Source organism: Episyrphus balteatus, chromosome 3 (genome assembly GCF_945859705.1).
Source record: "Episyrphus balteatus chromosome 3, idEpiBalt1.1, whole genome shotgun sequence".
Classification (NCBI taxonomy): Eukaryota; Metazoa; Arthropoda; class Insecta; order Diptera; family Syrphidae; genus Episyrphus; species Episyrphus balteatus.
Window position 1 is genome coordinate 21,890,953 of NC_079136.1, and position 26,094 is coordinate 21,917,046.

Here is a 26,094-nt window from a genome sequence, read left to right on the forward strand (position 1 = left end):
TTAAAACACACGATTTTTTACCGTTTTAAACCGATTTTCATCGTTTTTGATTTTTAACTTTTTTTCTTTAATAGAAACAGGAATAAAATATGTGGAGTAATGATAGACCATGACTACGACTATATGTATGCGAAGTTTCAATCATTTTCGTAAACACAATTTTGAGATAACGGTAAAATAAAATTTTTGAATTCAAGACTTTATAACTTTTGACCAAGAGCAAGTAGAAATTTTACTAACTTTATAACTTTTATGAGCATCCTGATACAATTACCTTTCATTTGGTATAGCACACATAACGGTAGACTAACTACAAGCTTCACAATGTTAAATCAAGAAACTTGCGAAAAACCTCAAAACACCAGTGGAGATCTGTTGCCCCCTAAACAGCCACCAGTGTGGCAAGTACCGTAATCTCAGTCTGGAAATACGACATGGTTGACTTTAAAAAATTCTAACTTCTCTTGTAGGCATCATTGAAATGAGATTGATACGTCATATGAAACCTGAAATAATAAGCTTTCACATGGTATATATTTTTTATAGGTTGTCAAACAAAAAAATTGATTCCATAGCCTGAGAACATAACAATAAATGTTTTTTGAAGTTATACTTCTTATGGGAGGGTGGGCATGAAAATTTACTTTTTGACAAGAATGTCAAAGGGATTATGACGCGATCACCCTGGGTAGCAGGGCTGTCGTTTCACCTTTAGAGTAGGCAGTACTTTAGTATTTAAAAATGCAGTACCCCGCAGTACGGCAAACATAAAACACACAACACGTTGCAAGTTACATGTTTCATGTGGCAAGTTGCATGTGGCAAGTTGTATGTGGCAAGTTGCATGTGGCAAGATGCATGTGGCAAGTTGTATGTGGCAAGTTGCTTGTGGCAAGTTGCATGTGGCAAGCTGCATGTGGCAAGTTGCGTGTGGCAAGTTGTATGTGGCAAGTTGCGTGTGGTAAGTTGCATGTGGCAAGTTGCGTGTGGCAAGTTGCATGTGGGAAGTTGCATGTGACAAGTTGCATGTGGTAATTTCCATGTGGCAAGTTGCCAGTTGTTGAGCTAGCTCACTTTTGAGCTAGGTACCATAGCTCAGCTCATTTGAGCTGAGCTGAAAGTGAGCTGAGCTGAAAGTGAGCGCCCCCAACTTCCAACGCCTATATCTCGGAATTTTGAAGAAAATGAAAAAAAAAATTTTTGATGCCAAAAGGTAGCGGGGACTCTAACCTACATTTGGGTACAACTCTCATCCCTGTAGGTCCACGCGTTCTCAAACCGGGAGAACTTAAAAGTAAAAAAAAAAGTAGGCACGATTCTGAAAAAATAGGCATGATGTGGCGGTTTAACATGGAAGGCGATTTTTGAAGTTATACTTCTTATGGGAGGGTGGGTATGAAAATTTACTCTTTGACAAGAATGTCAAAGGGATTATGACGCGATCACCCTGGGTAGCAGGGCTGTCGTTTCACCTTTAGAGTAGGCAGTACTTTAGTATTTAAAAATGCAGTACGCCGCAGTACGGCAAACATAAAACACACAACACGTTGCAAGTTACATGTTTCATGTGGCAAGTTGCATGTGGCAAGTCGTATGTGGCAAGTTGCATGTGGCAAGTTGCATGTGGCAAGTTGCATGTGGCAAGTTGTATGTGGCAAGTTGCGTGTGGCAAGTTGCATGTGGCAAGTTGCGTGTGGCAAGTTGCATGTGGCAAGTTACATGTGGCAAGTTGCATGTGGCAAGTTGCATGTGGTAATTTCCATGTGGCAAGTTGCCAGGGTTGCAAAAAGCTCACATTTCAGCTCAGCTCACAGCTCAGCTCAAATTTGAGCTAGGTACCATAGCTTAGCTCATTTGAGCTGAGTTGAAAGTGAGCTGAGCTGAAAGTGAGCGCCCCTACTTCCAACGCCTATATCTCGGAATTTTGAAAAAAATGAAAAAAAATTTTTTGATGCCAAAAGGTAGCGGGGACTCTAACCTACATTTGGGTACAACTCTCATCCCTGTAGGTCCACGCGTTCTCAAACCGGGAGAGCTTAAAAGTAAAAAAAAAAATAGGCACGATTCTGAAAAAATAGGCATGATGTGGCGGTTTAACATGGAAGGCGATTTTTTAAAAATCTGACAATGTGCAAAGCGTAGGCCCATGACACAAGCTATCATTTGGCATCACTCCCAAAAAATACTCTCAAGCGGTTTAGCTTCCAGGAGCGTTTAAAGATTCGGGGATTTTTCGAAAAAAAAATTTACCCCAACTTTCAAAACTGATTTTCTCGGAATTTTAAAAAAAGTCGAAAAACCGGATTATACCACTATCGGGTAGCTGAGAATATAAGCTTTCATATGGCACCACTCTCCTGTCTCTAGATCAAAGCGTTCCAACGCCTATATCTCGGAATTTTGAAGAAAATGAAAAAAATGTGTTTGATGCCAAAAGGTAGCGGGGACTCTAACCTACATTTGGGTACAACTCTCATCCCTGTAGGTCCACGCGTTCTCAAACCGGGAGAGCTTAAAAGTAAAAAAAAAAATAGGCACGATTCTGAAAAAATAGGCATGATGTGGCGGTTTAACATGGAAGGCGATTTTTTAAAAATCTGACAATGTGCAAAGCGTAGGCCCATGACACAAGCTATCATTTGGCATCACTCCCAAAAATTACTCTCAAGCGGTTTAGCTTCCAGGAGCGTTCAAAGATTCGGGGATTTTTCGAAAAAAAATTTACCCCAACTTTCAAAACCGATTTTCTCGGAATTTTAAAAAAAGTCGAAAAACCGGATTGTACCGGAATTTTTTTTTTATGATAAAAAAAGAAATATTTTACTAAAAAAATAGAAATATATTTACTATCAAAAACACCAAGAGAAAAGATCACGAAAAATTATCTGTCTTATTTATAAAAATATCTATGTGTTAAAATAATTCCATTAATAACTAGACACAAACAACTTAAGCTATGGTGTTTTATAAAAGTTTAAAATATCTTCATATTTCATTATACTTTCCAAATAAAAATCAATGTATCCTCTCACCCATCACAGCTCAGCTCAGCTCACTTTACCTTAGCTCACCCAACAGCTCAGCTCAGCTCACCGACAGCTCAGCTCACCCAACAGCTCAGCTCAACCATCAGCTCAGCTCACTTTCAGCTTAGCTCAAATGAGCTGAGCTATGCTACATAGCTCAAAAGTGAGCTAGCTCAAAATTTGAGCTGAGCTGCGAGCTGAGCTCAGCTCACTTTTGAGCTTTGTAGCAACCCTGCAAGTTGCATATTGCTACTACTAGTGCTGAAGCACACACAATCCTCATAAAATTACCATATTTTATGCGCAATTTGTTTACTTTCGTTAAGCATATACCGTACGTTCTGAACTGCACAACATGAGTAAATTTCACAGAATAAATTGAAAACTACATGTACGCAAGGAGGATGAAAGAATTAATTTATTGTTCACTTGATAAAAATGTAAAAAAACGAAGTGTGGATTAATTAATTTAATAATAGAAATTAAAAATATCAAATGAAATTCATTTATATATACTGAATGAGAAGTATAACTTCAGTCGCGTGTACATGTGTACACACACTCTTTTTTTTTTTTGCTTTTTTTAGTGAAATTTGATCGAGTTCAAAAAAATTCTAGCTCTTTTTGTAGATGTCTCATAGACCTGATCGATATATATATTTTGAGCTAAGACAATAAACTTTCAGATGGTATAAAATTTGTTGTTGGGAAAAAAATGGAATTAATGACGTGATAAGATAAAAATTCATGTTTTTTTCTGCTTTTTTTGATGAAAATGATTGTTTTCAATAAATTATTTTTATACTTTTTGCGACTTTTTGTGCATTGTAAAAATTTAAAATTGGTTTTATTCTTGAAAAGAAATACTTGGCTTTTAAATTGCATAATTTTTTTGTAAGCTTTTAAAATAAAAAAATTGATATAATGAGAAATAAAAAATGTATTTTTTTTTAGCTTTTTCTTGTAAATTACACTGGTTAACAAGGGTTCTCTTGCCGAAACAAAAATATACTTTTCTGAAGGTTTTCAGTGTACTGAATTTGAATCCAAAGTCAGAAAAAATTGATCAGCTCCCGTTTTTGAAATATTACCGTTATAGTCCGGGCGGCCACTGCAGAAACGCTCAACTCATCGAGCTAAAGAAAATTTCAAATGGGAAGTGAAAGAGGGCTATTAGTAGTTACGAAAACCACAGGTCTTCCCGTTCGCATCCTGGCACGATTGGCGTGGTAAAGTGCATCGTGCATCTCATAGAGTTAAAAGACAATATTGGTGTCAAATTAAAGGTGCTATTGTCAGCTATCAAAATTCAGAGGTCTTCCAGGCGAAAGTCTGGCAGTTTTGTCATGCAGCCCGTTTTAAGGTTAGAAGCGATAAAAGTGAGTTTTTTCATAAAGTCTTGTTTTTTGGTATTTTGGTGGATGAGTTAAGGAGTTTTTTCACTATAAAATAAAAATAAGAGTTATTAGCATTTAAATATAAAACGATGTTTTGGAAAAAGCTTGATAGTTTATTAACAATGACCCAAAGTATATGCAAAACTACGAACAATTCACGAAAAAGTCTCAAATAATACGCTGCGCCCCTTACAACTTACCGAATTAAAAGGCGACTTTAATTTCAAATTAAAGCTAATAATGTCTTTTTTTGAAAACCAGAGGTCTTCCAAGCCAAAAATTAGAAGTTAGGTCACGCAGCTTGTTTTAAGGTTAGGAGCGTTTTTCACTTAAAACGTTCAAGCAGGCTGGGGGGTGAAATGACAAGATGTGGCTTGGAAGACCTCTGGTTTTCAAAAAAAGACATTATTAGCTTTAATTTGAAATTAAAGTCGCCTTTTAATTCGGTAAGTTGTAAGGGGCGCAGCGTATTATTTGAGACTTTTTCGTGAATTGTTCGTAGTTTTGCATATACTTTGGGTCATTGTTAATAAACTATCAAGCTTTTTCCAAAACATCGTTTTATATTTAAATGCTAATAACTCTTATTTTTATTTTATAGTGAAAAAACTCCTTAACTCATCCACCAAAATACCAAAAAACAAGACTTTATGAAAAAACTCACTTTTATCGCTTCCAACCTTAAAACAGGCTGCATGACAAAACTGCCAGACTTTCGCCTGGAAGACCTCTGAATTTTGATAGCTGACAATAGCACCTTTAATTTGACACCAATATTGTCTTTTAACTCTATGAGATGCACGATGCACTTTACCACGCCAATCGTGCCAGGATGCGAACGGGAAGACCTGTGGTTTTCGTAACTACTAATAGCCCTCTTTCACTTCCCATTTGAAATTTTCTTTAGCTCGATGAGTTGAGCGTTTCTGCAGTGGCCGCCCGCTCTATTAGAAAATGCAAAAAAAAAACGTTTTTTTGACTACTTCGGACCTTATTCTATAATATAAGGAAAATTGTTAGAAGACATTTAGTAACGGTTCCTATAAAAACTATTTTCCTTCTCTCAAGAACTTTTTTAATCTTTCCGATATCTTTGTTATTGTCCGCGATATCTTAAAATGAAAAAAGTGGCTTTGGCTTCATATATCATAAAGGAGATAATGACGTTATAAAATTTATGATATATGCAAACAACTGAGGATATCTCGGGAAGTTAAAAAGAAAACGAAAAGATTTAAACAGATTTAAAAAGGTGGAAAATAGTTCTTATAAAAACTATAAAAAACGTTACTAAATATGCACAAACAATTTACCTTATATAAAAGAATAAGGCCCGAAGTACTGCATTTTCTAACGGTAATATTTCAAAAACGGGAGCTGATTAATTTTTTCTGACTATGGATTCGAGTTCAGCACACCGAAAACCTTCAGAAAAGTATTTTTTTGTTCCGGCAACAAAAAAAAAAGTTTAATTTTGTTAACCAGTGTTATGATTGTTTGAAATAAGTAAACGCTTCAATTGACTCATTTTAAACAAAAGCACACAAATTTTTTTCTGAAGACGTTATCACGTGAAATCATCGTCCGTAAACCGGCTTTACAGACAAATTCTTTTTTATGTAACTTTGGACTGATAATTCTTTTTGTATTGGAAAGCTGATGCCTGCAGTATGGTCCCATATCCCATTTCAATTTTGTTTAGTTCTGGAACTATGAAATAAACCATAAAACCCAGTTTTGATCCATGGAAGTCGGTTTTGTTTGTTTGATAAAAATGATTATTAGTTTTTTTTAGTGAACCGCCCGGCTTCCCTAAGAGCATGAACAAGAAAACGTTTTACGTACTAGCAATAATTTTTAATGAGCATTTATTTTCTAGAATATAATTTTTTTGGCTGAAAAAATTCTTCACAGAATTTCATAATAACTTTATAAATTTCATAATGAAGATTATTGGTCCTTATACCTACATACCTTATAAAACAAGTTTTTTTTGAAAAAAAAAACTCTGGCAAAATTTAACCTTGTCGATTTAATCAGTTTGTTTACTTTAACAATATCTATTAGCATAAACGAAACGTTCTATCAACACAATTATAATATTAATTTCTTGCTAAATTTAAATAAACAAATAGTTCCACACAAAAGATCTGTAAGTAGTAGCAAAACAAATAAATGAAAAAAAAAAATATTTAACTAGCTCAGTAAAATTTGTTTTACAGCTTTGACCAAAAAGATAAATCTCATGCAACATCAACAAATAGTCAACGCGGTCAATGTCCGTAACCCACTGCGGTCAAGTTTAAAAACCTTAAGGCCAACAAAAAGCCTTCTTTTCTGCTTCATTCAATTCAAATTACATGAGAAGTGCTATGATATGTTTGTTTAGATTTATTAATTTTGTGTTTGCCTAATTTTCTAGACCATTGAATAAGCAGCGATGCTGTCTTTTTAAGTGAAGACGCAGACAAACCCAGCATCAGGTCGTTAATCTTGATTTAGTACATTTAAACTATTTTTTTTTTTTTTTGCAAAATACTGTCTTTTTTGTTGTCTTTTTCCCTGACACACTTGCATAGGGTCGTTAAAATTGCTCTCAAAGATTTTACTAAATTTTATATTTAAATTGATCAGGAAGAGATATTTGTCTAGTATCTTAATAATATTCATATTCACATCGAACCACAACACCCGGAATAGTGCTAGATAGTTTGCGGAATTATTTCTGCGCCAAAAGTTTAAGGTGAATCAGTTCGTTATTGAATAAATTTGTCACTTCTGAACAGTTATAAAGGTTGTAAGAGCAATTCACTCTAAGGCTCTAAGTAAATAAACTTGAGGTTTTGAGTAAATGAGACATCCTGATAACGAAGAGTATGTTTCTTCTTTAATAACTATTTATCTATAAACAGCTTATTCTACCCTCTTCTTTCTTTTAAGTGTATGTTCTTAGATACAAATATTGATAAATAATTTAAGAACGAATTAATTCGATGGATACAATCCTGTTGTCATGTGTGGCTTTGAACTAAAGTTTAATTATATAATCTGAATTTCCCAAAGTTTAGAGCACATGTTGAGATTATGCAAATCTCTTTTAGATATGCAAAAAAATTTATTTTTTTTTCCTTTATTGTTTGTTCTTCCCACAATTATCGTTAGTCATTATGCTTCATTTGTTAACTATTAGTCTGCAAAGCCCTTTGAAGCTTGTAGCTTTTTGTAAATATTTTTTGTTTGTTTTTAAATAAAAATTCAAATTAAACTGTAAATTCAAGGTTCAAAGTCATGATCATGATCAGAAGAAAAAATTAAAAAAAAAAAACTTGTTTGCAGACTTAATTCAGCAAACAGATATTTTGTAGATAAAAATATTTGGGTATTGACGTATTGTTAACTTATTTATTTGTTTGATCTTGAATTGTGTGAAAATATACTTCCTGGAATTATGTATGTGAATGGGTTTTTTCAAGCATTTTGAAATTGAAAGTTAAAAACAGACAAATTTTCAAATTTTTTTGTTAATTTGTATAACCCATTAAAAAAAGAAGACTTGTTTATTTTATGATCTAGTAAAAGTTAATTAATGAAAGACATCTTTAAATTTTTAGAGATTTGTTCCTTGGGCAACAAATGATTGGTTGATTGTCCGAACAATTTTTTTTAAATTATAATTCTTATAAGTATAATGTTTTATTCAATCATATAGCATAAAATATTATAAATACAATTTTTACTATAAAGAAACTTGACATTAAGAATAAAAGATCGTTTATATTCCATGAAATCTTATTCTTCTCAAATGAAACACCCTTTCATCAAAAAAAAAAAAAAAATAATAATAATAATAATAAATCCATTAATAAAAAAATAGTCCTTTACTTTATTAATTATTTTGTTTTAAACATGAAATTAAATTTCAATACTATGTAAAATTGTTGACTAAAATGGAATGAATAAATCTGAATTTGAAAATTTGATTTTTCGGTTATCATCCAAAACGTTAATCGTACCACTTCAAGGGTTTAGGTCACCCTACGTATTTAAAACAAAAGTGGGGTTTTGGCTATCATCTTTTCAAATTGTAAAAGTTGTAGCAAAAACTTAGTTTATAAAACTACTACTTACTACAGAAATTTTAATAAAAAAAAAATATTACAAAATGGCGTCTGTTCAGAAAATCTACATACGTGCCTTGTAAAAAATCGCCACATTATACGGCACAGAAATACTTACTCTTGAATTATTATAATACAGAAACAAATTTATAAGCAGTAAAAAAATTAATCTACTAGTAACTTCAAATTCGTACCAAATATGGTCTTAATTAAAAGTGAGAATATGTATTAGAAACTGCTTGAGCTATGCTTAGTGCCGTTGAGCTACTTTTTTACAAGGCGCGTACAGAGATTCACTGTTTAAAAAATGTAAATGTAAAAATTTTAAACCTTTTAGCCAAGTACATATGTAGATCGAACTAAATTTTAGCTGCTATATTAAATTCTATACAAAATTCAGCCGAGCTCAAGCTGTAAAATCATATTTTCTTTTCGAACTCTCAAACAATTGAGTGCACGGAATAAAAATGAACAAAAATGGAGAACAAATTTAGCTCAATTTGCATCTTTTGGTTGGTTGGGTTCGATATCCCGCTTTTTATATTCCCGTTTTTTAAAATCCCGCTTTTAAAATCCTGGTTTTTCATTATCCCGCTTTTTATAATCCCGCTTTTTAAAATCCCGATTTTTATAATCCCGTTTTTTATTATCCCGATTTTGCAAGCAAAACTAGGATACTAAAACAAATTAAAAAATGAAAGATTGTTCTAAACGCATTTAATTAAAACCTTTAACAAAAAATATCATATATACAAAAAATAAGAAAAAGTAAGGAATGTGATACTAAAAAGAAATCAATTAACAAACTAATATTTGAATCGTTTATTTCAGAAACAGCATAAGTCCATTTTTTTTTTGAGATTTCTCATTTATGTATAGTTATTCATCTTCTGGAAAAAAAATTAAGTATGTCAGACCCCCCCAAATACGAAAACTGAAAGAAAAAGGTTCATATGGAAATATTTCACCCGGTGACAACATTTTTGACTGCTAAATACTTGACTTTTTACCAGTTTTAAGTTATTTTGGCAGCAATCTTGACACGCACACCCTTTTGTTATACATCTTTAAAAAGGTAAGGAATTACTCTATCTATATCTATTTAATTCATTAAAATTAAACTCAGGGTTCAAAAGTTATAGCCAGATTTCCTCGCGGTGGCAGCGTGTTTTACTCTTGAATATATGACATTTTACCAGTTTTTATTTTGCCAGCCATCATGACACGCAACCTTTAAAATTATACATCAATGAAGAGGTAAAAATTTAATCTATCTACTGCTATTTTATTCGTTAAAATCAGAAGCAGGGTTCAAAAGCTATAGCTAGATGAAAACAAAAGTTTTACCAACAAAAAGTCGTTTTGAGCAGAAACGACATAAGTCCAGCGACTTTAAAGGCTTAAAAACCCGCTAATACTTGAAAAAAGGTTTATATTTTAAAGGTTTTTAAATTTGTCTTTAGGTAGATTATAACTCGGCATACTGTAAATTTGAAGTGTTGTGGAGTTTTAACATAAAAAACAGTTTTGTGTTGCTCCTGAAAAGTTAGTGCTCATGGACTTATGCTGTTTCTGAAATAAACGATTCATTTACTTAAAAGTTTCAGAAGAACAATCAAATCGTGACAATCCCATAGATTAATAATAACATAAAATCATCACAACACCTTTAATTAAGTAATCAAAAGAAATTTCATTTAAATATATTTCAACTTATATTTAAATGCATTTCAACAATTTTGATATTTAAATAAATGAAATTTCTTTTACTTGTGAACTCAATTTAAAGCTTTAATCATTTTATGTTTTTATAAAAGAAATACCGTTTTAATAATGTGTTGAAGGTACATATTGTGTGGGCTTTCAACGCAAAAAATCAGTTTTACTAATTTTTTGTCTATTTCTCATGATTTTTTTTATCATTTTTTGTCATTTTCGGGATTTGACGGAATTTTAAAATGCGGGATTTCAGAAAACGGGATTTAAAAAAGCGGTATTTAAGTAAACGGGATTTTGAAACTTTTTTTTTCGGGATTTTCGAAAAAACGGGATTTTAAAAAGCTGGATTCCGATACGCTCCCATTAAAAATTACCACTTTTGAAGTGCTTTTTTTTAATTAAAAAAAAAGAGCAAGACCACTGTTCGAAGACATACATTTTGCCAGGAGTTTATTCATTTGATAATACAAAATCCAGCAAACTCAATGAATTGTTATTTTTGAGAAACTATGGTCTTCGAACTCAGAATTTTGAAATAAGAAAAATTAATCTATCAAAATTAACCTGATTTCTCAGCTATGGTCTTATACGCGTGAAAGATGATGCCCACAATGTATAATATCTATTTGTTTTGCATTTCAAACGTACGTATGTATACATACAAATCTATCTACACTTTTAAATTGTGCAAAAATTTCAAGGATATCACTTTAACATGACACACCTTCAACCATAATAATTGTTTAATTGTGCAGATATGCTTTGTCTAATACAAACAATATAGCAACAAGAAAACTGCCCTCTGTTCACCCATGTTCCACGCGACTTGAACGCGAAGCTAACATAAAAAACAAAAATGACAACAAAAAAAACATATTAATGCATCCAGTGTCCGAAGATCAAGCAAAGATCAATGAGATCCACACTGTATTTATTTATATTTACACATTTCGCACAACACGTGGAGACTTAACAATATTATTACGTGTTTTTTTTTTTTGTTTTTATGCAAGTGTAATAATAATTTGTTTTGAAATAAATTTCCGTAACAAAACTTTCAATTAATTTTGTTTTTGTTTTTTTTCCGCTAAGAATTAAATTGTTTACCAACAACCATTATTCTGGGAAAAGTTTAAAATTTTAATTGTTATTAACGGAAATATCTGTGTAATAACATTTAATCAGGTCCTTATGATTGCCCTTCTTTAAGTGTGATTTTTATTTTGCTTCCGTCAGAGCAAGGTTGTAACCTTTTTGATTTAAATGGATCTGTCTTGTGGTTAAGGTTTTAGAACGGCCTTGGTTCAGAGTCGGGGAAAAACTTTCTGATAGGTATATTTTAAGTTGTTTACCTGGTTATTTATTCCGTGCCGCTAAGTCTAAAAAACAGATAATCTGACAGCGAAACAAAAGCATTTACGCAAGAGATTCAGATTTGCAAATGGGACAGAGGCGTAAAATGATTTAACTGAGGAAATTGCTATGATCATTTACAAACCGGTCAAAAGACAGAAATGTTTATGCTGGGGGGAAACTTGAACGTGACTAAGTAAGTATTTTTACTACATAGAGTAGTGGTTATATTTTTAAGGACTGTATGGATTTTGAGTAGGTATCATCGTCAGTGGCGTACGTTCAGTCACCGGGGCATCGGGGCAAGACTAAATTTTGGGGCCCCTTTGATATTTGGGTGCCAATTAGATACAAAGAAAAAAGTATGTATACGCCATACATTTTTTTTGTATGGCTTATTTATTTTTAGGTTTATTTTAATGTTTTAATACGTTCGTAATGCACATTGCTATACCAACTTACTTAAAATTTCTATCATAAAAGTAGTAAATACTTGTACTAGGGGCCTCTGTTCTGAAGTAATACATATGTACACATTTGATTTTCCATCATCGGAAATAATTTTTCGGGGTCCCTGAAAAATTATTTTTGGGGCCTCAAAATTAAGTGCTTAGAGGCACCAAATATAATAAAATTTTTTGGGGGCAAGAATTAATTGGTATTGGGGCCTCTGTTCTGAGGTAATATTCGGAATGCCACCAATAACGAAATATTTTTATTTTGGGCCCTGATATATTTATGTTGGGGCATCTGAATTGATATTTAATTTTCCATTTGATTGTTTTGAACCACTGAAGTAATAGCTTTTGAGGATCCTCAAATAATATTTGTCATGCCATCAGAAAATTTGATGAATATTTTTGGGCTCCTTAGTAATAGATTTTGGGGCCCCCAAATTAATAAATTGATTGCCTCTCAACTAACGGGGTTCCTGAAAAATTATTTTTTGGAACCTTTCATATAATATTTTTGGAGCCCCGAAGTCATGTTTTTTGGGGCTCCTAAAGAAATATTTAGTAATCCATCAACAAATGTAAATTTAATTTAAAAAACATTTTTTTTTGACGCCCTGAAGTAAAGGCTTTTGGGGCCCCTGGCCTGAAGTTGTTTTTTTTTTCTTTTATATGGCCCCTAATGTATTATTTGTGGTTGCAAAGATTTTTCAAGTAATATTTTTTGGGGCCCTAAAATAAAATTATAATTTTTCTTTTAAAAAAGCAGTTTATTTTTTTGGGGCCCCTGGGGTAAACTTTTTACTAAATGAATATATATTGTGTGGCTACCAATGCATTATACATTACACTGAATGCCATAATTTTTTCCCCTTGTATCCGAAGTGATTCAAATACATTTTAATATATTTCAAAACTCAATTTATGCTAACAGTTTCCTTCTCTGCATTGTCTCCAGTAGGGGCCCTAGGGTCGGTCGGGGGCTCCGGGGCGCCGCCCCTCTTGCCCCTAGAGAGTGTACGCCCCTGATCATCGTATATATTTATGAAAGATAGCAACTAGTTTAAGATATTTGTGTGTACTAGTGAGCATTTAATTTGAATAAAAACTTAACAATTTTTCCAAAACATCAAATTGATTCGAAATATAAAACTAAAATTTGTCACTTTGCCAGTCTATCAAGATGTCTGTCAGAGTGTTAAAGGAACTACATGCGATTTTCTGGACTTTCCAGAAAATTATTGAAAAAAAAGTAAAGGTTCATAGTGTTTAATTATTTTTGAAAAGTTTAAAAAATGTAGGTATAAAAGATCACAGTGATCCTGAACAAGTTTAAGGTTGACCTAAAATGACGACAAAAACTAAAAATGAGGCTTTGTTCCTGAAGGCCTCAGTAATAATAATCCATTTTAACCAAAATCGGATTAGCTTCTTTTTTCGAGACATCCCCCGTAAACGTGTTTTTTCGTGAAAAATTCATATCAACACAAGGCTCGAGTACGATAACTAAGGGTCCGAGAATTGAAAACGGTTTTTTGTAGAGGTATTCAATATAATCATTTTTTGTTATTAGATTTAAGGTCTATGCCCCCCCCCTTTAGGCGGGAGGGGCAACACTTCCACTTATCAATGATACCTTTTTCAAAAGCTAGAATTGTATACTTAATTTGAGTTTTTAAATCAAGTTATTTTAATCAGTTGTTTCCGAAATAATCGATTTCAAAGTCAACAATTGTGAAAAATAAGTTTAAAAAAATTCATTGAATACCTACTAGCTTTTGAAAAAGTTATCATTGATAACTGGAAGTGTTGCCGTTATTTTTTAATAATTCTTTTATTAGTTTTTTAGAAAATTGCCTCTACGACCTAAAAAGGGGGGGGGGGGGGGGCCTCATTTTAGGTCAACCTTAAACTTGTTCAGGGCCACTGTGAGATTTAACAAATTTTTTTTTTTAAATCCAATTTTCAAAAACAGGTTTAAATTTTGGCATAACATGTTGATTTAATTTTATATTGTCACACAAAATTTATTAAAAAATAAAATTTTAACAATTTTTCACAAAAAAATATTTTTTTTTTTTTTTCAAAAATGGTTTTAATTTTTTTTTTTCTAAAATGGATGTTTTTTAAGCGAAAAGTTGTTTTAATTTTTTGAAGAACAAATATTACCAAATTTGTTTATTAAAAGTTTTCAATAAAATAAATCTTTCTAAAATAAAATTTTAAATATTCTTGTATTGATTTATTTTAAAAAAATTTAATATCCTATTAGTCTATTTAATAGACCGGAGCTCCAGAGCAAAACTAGAACAAATTCGTTCAAGAGTTTTTATTGCTGATTTTGATTCCTTGGTATAAAAGAATACTCTAGCCAAAAGTGCTACTAAATCCATTGGTGCATTTCTGAGAAAACGGCAACACTGGTCGGTTTTCAGTTTTTTTGATTTAACTCGAAAACCAAGCCTAACTTTGAAATGGTTCAAAGACACTTTTCATAGCAAATTAAATTTTCTGTCATGTTAGGATGATTAAAAAATTTTAAAAATTATTTTTCACTGAAATTCTAACCTAAAATCAAAGAAAAAAAAGTTAAAAAATTGACGTTTTTATTTTTTTTACTAAATCAAGGGGCATTTTGTGTATGTAGCCGGTACGTCCAAACTTTGTACTTATGAAATAAAGTAGAGGTAAAATCCTTTGATAATATACAATTTTCAATTTATTTTGTCAAGAAACAACTTAAATGTACCTATTCAAAAATTAGCACTTTTTCCAAATTTTTGACTTTTTTAGTTAAAAGCAAGTTTTTAAAACTCGATAAAATCGTATAAATTAGTAACTTTTAGACTTTTAAAGTAAACATACTTAGAGGGATTGATTTAATATAAACTAAATATGACAAACAAACAAATTTATTTGCATCCTTATGGGCTTGTGTGCAATTTTGTGTATGTGCATTTTTATAAATACAGATCGAATGGATCGACGGACAGCCATTAGCTTTGGTCTATTGCATAGAAGAACATTTAATACTAACTCTTTAACTGTTTTCAATGGCCTGTAAGATCAGCGACCAACGAAAAGTTTCTCTTGAAAAACGAAAAAATATTCAAATGAGTTTCAAACAAAATAAGCCAGACAAATTAGTAAATCAAATTGCATTTTTCGCGGGACAAATATTTTTCATGGAACGTGTTTGGGTGTATGTCCTTATCGTAAAAATGCATTTTTTGGGATGGTAGAACATCGGGAACAGCCGCCATCTTGGAAAAGAGGTCGGTGCCGTTTTTATTTCATAGCTCCATTTTTACTCATTTAAACCAAAAATATCCAAGGACAGATTTATTCACAATAAAATTATCTAAAAAATGATATACAAATGAATTCCGTGAGTTAGTTAAATTCAATTTTATAGTCAGTCAAAGTCCGGGTTCTTCTCGCAAGGTTAGGACAGTATGACATTTTTTCAAATATCTGAAGAACTTTTGATGATTTGTTCCATTCAAAAATTCAAAAGGGTCTATTCAATAGACTATATGTAACTTTTACTATAAGAGCAAATTCGTGCAACTCAGTCATGCATTTTATTTACTAATTTAAATAAATAAATAAAGAATGATAGCCCTCAGTTACCCATCTTTCCTACCACCTTTTTTGAATAAATTTCAGCCAGTTGCATTTATTTTTCTGGAGTGGCCGGTTACTTTCGGATGCAGATGCTGGTTAATGTCGAAAAAAACAAGATAGTGAGGTTTTTACTCTCTTTCTTTTTTTCGCTCTTTGTGTGTATGTTAACTATGGGTTTGGATTCATGAATGACTGGTGTAGTAACAAAAAAAAAAAAATAATAAAAAAAAAGCAGATATGAAAATCCACTCCAAAATTAAGTTTCATTTTTTATTTTTTTTTTTTTTCAGCCACACAAGTTGCATTTTACTTTCGATTGAAACCGGCTTAAACAACGACCTTGTAACTTTTACCGCCACGAGATATCGGTGCTTTGTCTTAGTTCTCTTCATGATGACACGATTTTTGATTCTGGAATTATTTATTATATAATACTTTTTTCGTTTGGGTTAAACCTGTAGGTAAGTTGATTTATTTATCATCTTTACGCGAGACTATCATTAAGGCAATTACTTTTATTTAAAAATGCCATAAATGTCTCGAATATTTTTTGGTAAGTATAAGTTTAGTATAGTTGTCGGGCTCTGGATGGACATGTTTTTGTTTTAAGTTTTGTTTTGTAAGTCTCAATGCCAAATTCTTGTTTGGTCGAAGGTAATTGACAAAGAGTTATGTGTACGCAGAACAGTGCTAGTTAATTGCTGCAATAGTTAGTTTTAAATATATGTTCAAGTAGAAGAATTGCGTAACACGGGTTATTAAATTTTGACTTAAAGCAAGGGCATTAAATTTAATAGCTCATTTTAGTGCTCTGATATCAGACCCTTTTAAAGACTCAATTTTAAGTTATGTTTATTTTCTAAAAATCTTTACAACTAAAATAAAAATCCAATACAAAAAGCCAATTTTTATAGCTTGTAAGGGGGTTAAAACAGAAAATTGATCAAAATAAATTGGATAGATTTTTAAGTGACATTAGTTAACATCGAATATTATTTACGAAACTATATGTTACCTGGTGGGGTTTTAAAATGAAAAAAAGGGGCTTCACCTATTAGATCGATATTATTAATTTTTTTTTTTTTTTAAACATTTTAAAGGAAATCTATTAAATTATATAATCAAAACCATGACATGAACTAAATATAGTTTTGATTAGGAATTTTGTTGGTGTTTTGATTAATGTTATAAATCGGCGTCAGAAATCGCAACGAAAAAGGTAATTTATAACGGTGCCTTCCTGAACATTTACTTCAGGAAGCATAAAATTATTCCATAAAAATCACTAATGGGTATATCTAAAAAAAACTCTTGCTACAGAAAGACTTTGGGAGCCTGTTGTAATAAATCTCCACGTATACGAAACAATACGGAGAATACGGACCAATACCGTGTGAAAATTTAACACCAATTCAATAAATCGTGGGAACCGCTTACACTTTTCGAGGACCATGTTACAACTATACCAAGCAGAAGTTATAAGATATTTGACGTTGGGCGTCAGAGTCTACAGTGAGCGTTGTAATAGGAAACTCTCACAAATCCGTTACATACATCTCAGCATCGCAAAAATATCAAAAAATGTTGGCAAAGTATTGTTACTCACTACAGAAGAAAAACTGTTGATCACAGGTCCACAAAAAAAAGTACTTTTGACCAGATCTACCTATATTTTCGTATTTTGACGTACTAAATCAGTTTTGCCTTTAACAACTTCAAGTTTTTGAAAATTGCAAAATCAACCATTTGTATGCGATTTTTATGTTTTTTTGCTATTTACTCAAAAATTTTGAGGGTGTTTGGGCAAAACTGACTTCAGATTCGGATTCAGCACAAAGTATAGGTAGGTTTGGTCAAAAGAACGGGTACCTTTGCTAGAAAAATCGATCTAACTTTGACTCAAGAAACGTATTTACTCTTTTGTCACATTTATCCCCTTTTGCCCTGCTTATAGCTTTTGTCGCCCATGCTGACTTAATTAACTGCACATCAGGGTCTGAACACCCCGAGGACAACCTAGACAGCAGACTTTTAAAATTAAGTTTATCCATGTACCTATTTTATTTATTTATATTTTATAACTTTCTCATTGCTTAACGTTAGGCCCCCTTTGTGCCAACAAAATTTTGTATCTGTCAATGTATCTTAGAAACAAGTTATTTTAAGTCAATTTTAGGAAATAGCAAGTTCAATAAACCAAAATTGAATTGAATTGAACCGTAAACTAAGAAGCCAGAAGAATTCGCAGGTCTTCCCATCCCATTTGGAGCTTCTAATAAAGCGAGCGAGACTACCTATGTCTATATTTGCTAAATCACTAGCATTGTTATAGTAGAATTCTCCCAAATGGAGTCTTCGTCTTTGAGATAACGCAGGACATTCACAGAGAAGGTAAGGAATCGATTCCACCTCCTCCAATTGGAATAGATTCCGAGGCGTGTTGTGTGCTTGCCAATTAAACATGTCCTGTTATGACACCTACTACGGAGCTGATTTGTGATCTGCTTTGAGATATTAAACAATTAGAACGCTTTAGATCCAGTTTTGGCCAGATCTGTAAATAGTTTTGTTTTATTTGTAGCATCTTGTTTGAGCTTTAGTTTACACGTAGCGAGAGGGATAACTATGTTGACCTTACTTGGTAATAAAGGTATCAAGAAAGTCAATAAATTCTTGAAAATTTTGTATTGTGACAATCGGAAGTTCGTGTTAAAATTGTGGATTTTAAAAATCGTACGCAATTCCTTCGCAATAAGAAGGTTAAACTTATTAACGATTTGAAAAAATTCCATCCAGTCTCGGAGATTAGCTTTTTTAATTAATTTATTGAGAGACAAATTAGAATGATATTAAGAGTGCCATTTTTATTTAAATAATAATACTAGTTCTAAACCAGAATTAAATTTATTCTTTTCGATCGTGTTCAGTGTTTAGTATCATCAAATAAATAAATTAATCTATATGTACCTACGAATACGAATGTTAAAAATTTAAGAAAAAAAAAATTTAGTGTTGGGGTTATTAACCAATTTAATACGTATTCTTAACGAAAACACTTTCAAGATTTTTCATTTGTTTTAAAGGTTATTCTTTCATAAAATCATCAAATCATTATATCATCCGACATTCTCTTTTTTTTTTGAATCTTCGCAATATTAGAATCGATTTTTTGTATATTATTTAAGATTAATTATAATAATAACATTATCAATATTTTAAAGGAAGGAAAATATTCCTTCTCAAAAATGTTTCCGCAATAATTTTAATTTTGTCAAATTCTAAACTTTTTTTTTAATAGTTCAAAGTTCAAGAATATGTGGTTTATGTTTTTTTTTTATTTAGTTCTCAAACATGCCAAGTTAATTTAATAAATATATTTGTTTAAAATTGTTTAATTGCAAAAAATTCTATTCTATGAAGATATGACAAAATTAATTATTCATGCAAATCAGTGTAAAACAAAAAAAATATGACAATATAAATTCAAAATATTAATTTCTTTTAACTAATTCAAAACCACAACCTTCTATTTCGGTTTATTAAAGGAAATCAATTCAATTTTTTAAGTTAACATTTTAACATTAGCGCTAGCACGTGTTTTCTGAAGTGCCTATCTAAAAACTCAACAAAATAACAAATAGTATTTTGAACATTTGGTTTAAACCTCGATTCCGATAACTCTGTTTCCTGGTGATTTATATATGAATGGGAAAAGTACTTTTCAGTGCTATTTAACAATGGGATGAATTGTCTCTCTACAGAAATTTTTTCTCTATTTTTGTAGAATTCTTCATTTTTACATCCTTTTTAACGAAACAATTTCATCAAAGGAGAATGCCCAAAAATATATGGAGAAAAAAACCAACATCATTACGAATATGAGACCAATAAAAAGTCAAAACTTTTTTCATGGAAGTCCGATGTACCATAAGCAGAGGTTGATTTTTAAATGAGGTTATAAGCTAGTTTTTGGTCAAAATGCACATGATACACCCTTTGGATTTATGTGGTCGTGGGTGATAACATAAAATGATTGGTATCACCCACATCCTCATAATTCCACCTAACAGCGTCATTTAAAAATCAACCTTAGCACATGATCTTAGGGTATTTTTCGATGTTACACCACTAAAGCCAAGACAATCGGACTTCTCTGAAAAAAGTTTTGGTTCAAAAACACTTTATAGCTTGAAAATAAGAACGGTCATAGCAAGTGCTGGGAATGGAGATAGATAGAGATAGATAGATCACAACAAAAACATTACTGTTAAAAAAGGAGCCAAGTTCTCCTATGTTGAAATTATGCTGGCACAAAAAGTACTGAGATGTAAAAGTGTACCAGGTTCTAAAGTTTGGGTTCAAATTCGTATCAATAAAATTTTGATTGTTCTCTTGACAATTTTTCTTTTAATTACCGATTTTTAAAGTTATTTCAAAAATTGCCAAGTAAACAATCAAAATTTTATTGACACGAATTTGAACCCAAACTTTAGAACTTGGTACACTTTTACATCTCAGTACTTTTTGTGCCAGCATAATTTCAACATAGGAGAACTTGGCTCCTTTTTTAACAGCAATGTTTTTGTTGTGATTTCACTACTTTTTGCAAGGTATGGCTGTAGAATTGAAAATCTCTATACTTGATGAAAATTCAGTGAAAATGGGCGGTTGCCACGCCCCCTGGCTGAAATTCTCAAACTTTAAATTTTTTCCTTTGTATAAACTACCAGCTCTACCATTCTACCAAATTTCAAGATTCTACGATAATCAGAAATGCTCTATTATATTTAAAGAAAATTCAGCGGAAATGGGCGGTTGCCACGCCCCCTGGCTGAAATTTTAAATTTTTTCCTTTGTACAAACTACCAGCTCTACCATTCTACCAAATTTCAAGATTCTACGATAATCAGAAGTGCTCTATAATATTTGATGATAATTCAGCGGAAATGGGCGGATGCCACGCCCCCTGAATTGAAAATCTCAAATTTTCGATTTTTCCCTTTGTATACACCACAAGCCCTATCACCATGTAAAATTTCAAGTTTCTACGTTAACGGGAAGTTCTCCATAATTTTGATGATCTGTCAGTGAGTGAGTGAGTGAGTCAGTCAGTCAGTCAGTTACGGTTTTTTTGCGATTTTTGAAGCCCTATATCTCAGAAACTACTCATCGTAAAAGGCTTAAATTTTGTGAGGAGTTTGGTTTCGACAAGCTCAATAAATGTAGCGAGTTTGATTTCTAGCATCTTTGGTGTGGAAGTTAGAGGGAGGTCGAAAATGGCCTGAGTTGTTTCCTGTAAATAAGGGTGTAGTGCCAAAGTTGCTAGAGAACTTGGCTGGGCACTACCGTGCCCCTTGATTTGTTACAAGAAATTTCAAATTAAATAAAAGCGGTTCAACTTTGCTAGAGAACTTGAAAAAAAAAGAATAGTTTTCATCAAAAGATAGATATTTTTTTCAAAAATTGCAAACCATTATTTTTAGTGCTAAAAACATTTTCCAAAACACCTCTGGCAAAACCTCAAAAAACGTCGAATACCAAGCCGAAGCGAAAAGACCCATCCATTAAGACTGTAGTAGATCCGTTTACAGATTGACCTATATCAGAAGTATATCACAAGTTAAAAAAAGTCACATAAAGTATATCCTTAAATTTCTATTCAAGCATATTCGGACGACACATGTGTGTCCAAGTATGATCCAAAAGAATAATATTTAAAAATTCAAGTGGGCCTTTTTTGTAGCTTATTGCGACTTATTTTGCTTCATAAAATAAAAAAACAAATATTCCACTAAAATATTTAGAATAAGATTAGCAATAATCCAATCTTTTCCTTATGATATTCTTTTGGGGAATAAATTGACAACTGATTGACAAGAATTCAAGGACAAATTCACATTCACCACAATCTACCAGTTCTTAAAAATTAATTTTACTTCCATTTTGTTTTAATTTTGTTTCTTATCGAAAACGTGTTGTCATCTGCTTTATCAGCAGCACCAAAGTTTCTTAGGAATGCTAAAGAAGCAACTAACATATCAGAATGAACTATACACAAATTCATCGCTCGCCTTACCACTGCTCTTTTTCTCTTTTTTTTATTTATTCATCGCTCTCTGATTTTTCACTCTTTAACTGTTGAATAAAATATCTTTTATCAAAAGCTGGTTTCTAACCCCCAATGCTGGTTGAGATTTGGTTTGCGATTCAAGCAGATACTTTAAAGCCATGCAAGAGGATCGAATGTGTATTGGTGATGTTCGCCACTCATCGCAGTCTCGATAAATCTTATTGCTGTTAACTTGGCTCAAAGCATAAGAGGGTTAGTTTTTGATGATTTTATGCGAGTGTGTGTGGAAAAAAAAAATAAATCTACACTTTAGTTGTATCTCTTACTTCTTTTTGAAATGGCTTGACATTTTTATTTTTAACTTATGATAGTCGAGAAGTTTTTGAATCAGTTAAGCATAAACTTTCAGTCGGTTCGGTTAAGATTGTCAATTTAGGCTTTGCCAAAGTAACGGTCACAAGAAGTAGAAGGATTAAATAAATACTTCTTAGTCAATATAGCGTTTAGAATACGAATATTTATCGATATTTTTACAACACTTCAAATGTTCAATGAATCGATTATTTAGCTAATGGAAAAATAATTTGAATTTAACGAATCTTCCTTAAAAAAATAATAAAAACAAAATAAAACAAAACAACGAAACACAACCATGACTGTAACATAGCTTGGATAACAAAATTATAAATATATTGCTAAATAATTTGTGCGTTTGTTTAATAGCTTTATAGTGTTTTTGTGTGAAATCGTGTGTTAGTTTATATAATCATTAAATTATAATTTAAATTATCTTACATTAAAAAAAAAAATTTGTCATCAAAATGGAAAACATTACATCAAATTTTGATTATGCTGCTGAAATTGTCAAAGTTGCATTTGAAGAATTAAATACACATCATTTGTCTGGAAATTACACAGGATTAATTCCAAGATATTACTGGCTGGTCGAAGAGGAATATGGAGGTTTGTGAAATTTAAATTATACTGTACACAAAGAAATATAAGAATTAGTTGCAATTCAAAAAGTAATTTTCATTGTTTCGAAAAATAAAAGTTTAAACGAAAGAGCTGAGCTACGAACCTTTTTATAGATTTTAATTAGAAATTGCTTTTTTGATATTTGTTTTTGTCTCTTTTTACTTTTTGTAAAATAATGTATGCAACGATTGGAACAATTAAAACTCAATACTTCTGAAAAAAAACGAAACTTTTGAATATTTAATCAACTTTTTAGTAAAAGTAACACTTTTGCAAAAAAAAAAAAAAAAAAAAAAACAAAATATTAAAATTTGTTTAACAAAGAGATGTTTTTTCAAATGTCGACATACTTCTTATGGATACTTCCGTAAATTTTATTCAAAATGATTTTTATTTTAAAATATTGCCATATTATTTTTTTTTTTCATCATTTTGAACGACCGACACTTAAAAAATTAAATTTTAACTCGAAAATTACTTTGGATCATAAAACCGAGCATGTGTAATCCGATAGTGCAATTTATTTACATACACTTTTACGCAAATTTTACTAAAGGGTTATTTTAGGAATTGTAGAAAAATAGAAAACAGAAAATGCTTAAGGATTTGACACCATCCTAGAACCCCTTTTTACCAAAAATGGAATTATTTCTTCACCGGTCTAGAGTTTTGGTTATTTTTTTAACCGTCAAAGTAAAAAAAAAAAACTTTAAACATCATGGACTTAAAATGTTCACTGTTTTAATTTTTTGTGAACAAAAAAAATTGTTTTCAAAAATGTATTTGAATTTCATAAAGTAAATGATGCGACCCTTGATTTAACATAAAGAAAAAATTGACAGCAATTTTCTCATAAATTGACTTTTCGATCATATTTCTTATTTTAATCATTGACTTCAAGTATAAAAAAAAGAAAACGGCAACACCTGCCATAATAGACACACATTTTTGAAAATCCAGGAGCTAGCTCTTGTTTTATTTTTCTTTAAAATCATTTTTTGTCAGCCAGTGGGCTCTTCTTGAATTTTATTTTAAATTATTTTTCTTATTAAATCCTTAAAAGTTAAAACCGAATTTCTATTTTTCTTTCAAAAAAATTAAGACGTCAAATATAGCTTTTGTATACGATTCTTACGATTTTCAAATTTTTAAATATGATATTCGATTTAAAAAAATGTGAAAAGGAGATCTCTCAATTCTGTCTGTTAAAAATCTACATGCTAAGAAAATGGGTGGATTTAAATCAATCTTGGAATCTAGCATTTTCATGGACAAATGTTTTAGAACGTAAAATAAATGTATTGCCATATACCAATTTTGAAAAAGTTTAATTTTATCATAAACTATTAATACAATTTTGGTAAAATGAGATCATAAGCTATTTTTCAAATAATTTTATCAATCATCCAATTTTGTACCAAAATATTCTGTTTGTCTTTGATAAAATGCATTTATCAGAAACCAATAATCGCATAGAAAATTTAAGATAAAACCATGAAACTATGTTTTATCAAGAACATCAACACAAAGAGGAAAATATTAACGTTTGAAAAATATGAAGTTAAACATACAAAAGGCATAACAGCATAGGTCGACTTATGTCAAAATTAACAGGTAAAAGAAAAATGACATTAGCATTTATTTATAATGGGAAGCCAAACATTCAAAACGCTCTCCTGAAAAGTTACAAAAAGTGAATCATCCTATTATACCTTTTTGCCACAGAACTAAAAAAAGGTTAAAATTTAACCACAAATCATTTCCCATACTCTTCTTCATAGTGTGACAATAAAAAGTTACTGAATACCATTTCAGTTCATTAACACCTTAAGTAATGAAACCTTCAACTTATAGATCTAAATACCATCTGCAACATAAGTTACTATCAAACAAATAACAATTAGTATACATAAATATATACTTTTGTTTGATTTACTAAAAGCATCTTACGTTTTACCATTTTATTTAAACTTACTTCAATTTTTGGCAAAACTAATAAGTCCCAAGGTACCATTCAAACACATAATTTCAATTTATTATTTTATTCTCATTATTTAGCATCTTTGACTCCAATGCTGCGTGGTTAATGTTGACTCACCATGACCTCTTCATACAATACACTATACAAAAATTTGTATCTCTAAATTATCAAATGAACTTCCATAAAAATCTCCGTTGATATGGTAACAAAAATATTAATCTCTAGTACATCATAACTAGCATTAAATAAAAAAAAAAAAATTGTAACTTAATTGAGCGAATGAACTTGTCAGCAATTATTGACATGGGCAAGGTCATTTTAGGTTAAAGTATTTGTTTAAACAGTGCTGTCGTAGTACTAAAAAACATTATAGTTGCTCGCATGTAATGGAAAGTCGTCTGCAGATTTAAAAAACAATAGATTTTCTTAAATATGATAAATTAAAATAAAGTTTAACCAGAACTGTTGCCTAGTTTTAAAGAGTAATGCATTTATTTCAAGTTTATTAGAAAAAGAACTGTTAGAGCTTAGTGGTTTTTTGTATGCTACTCTCCTGCAGACAGATATAAATTGACAGCTCTGTTCATTATTAAAAACATAACTTTGAAGACGTATTGTGGTTAAAATATTTTTTATAATGCCGGTGTTTATCTTGTTTTTTTTTTTTCAAGTTCATTATTAAGTTGATGGTTAGTTTTGTGACAAAGATTTTGTTTTATTTTTTTTTTTTATATTTAATTGTTTTAAATTTGCTTCTGCTTTAATTTTTTTTTTTTGGAGGGATTGTAACTGCTATATAATTATTTTTTAAAACCTCGAAGATGATTGTATCTTTTATTTGATCTGTCCTCAAGTTATATGACAGCTTATTTTAAAGGTATTTATAATAATTGGTATTTAGGTTTTTTTTATCATCAGTTTGACAGTAATTATCTTCTTCTTTTGTTGTATTATGATTTTGTATTTAACAAGAAACTGTTTAGATTTTATTCTTTTTGGTATCCAACCTAAATGTTTGCTAACCTTTTATGTAATTCCCTGAAGAAGACATTCAAATTTTTATATAAAATTTTGTTTAGAATTCGTACATTAAAGATTGTTTAAAATATTTTTAAGACGTTTATTTTGTTTAAATTTTTTAACTAGTGAAAGTGTTTATTTTAACAAGATAATATAGTTGATCAAACAATTAAAGATTATTTAAGGAAGAGTTCTTAAAACCTATAATTTCTTGCAATTCAATTAAATGGCCAATTTTCTCATGCGATTCATCAGTGTTAAATTTCTATTTATGGTTTAACTGTAACTGATTGATTTATTATTATAATTTCAATATCCTGGCAATTTTGTTTTTAAGCAATGGCTCAAAAGTA

General features: G+C 30.9%; 1 protein-coding gene across 2 annotated transcripts in view; it reads left to right on the forward strand.

The window, feature by feature from the left end:
* The window catches only part of LOC129913759 (elongation of very long chain fatty acids protein AAEL008004), an 83,915-nt gene that overhangs the window by 23,147 nt on the left and 34,674 nt on the right, over window positions 1–26,094 (forward strand). Inside the window, exon 1 of one of the 2 annotated variants that reach the window (XM_055992596.1) lies at window positions 22,140–22,725. The exons of the other annotated variant lie outside the window; for it this stretch is intronic. Coding sequence (XP_055848571.1) covers window positions 22,584–22,725 — 142 coding nt within the window. The 5' untranslated portion in view covers window positions 22,140–22,583. Of the gene's footprint in view, window positions 1–22,139; window positions 22,726–26,094 lie in introns of those variants that run through there. 2 annotated transcript variants of the gene reach the window in all.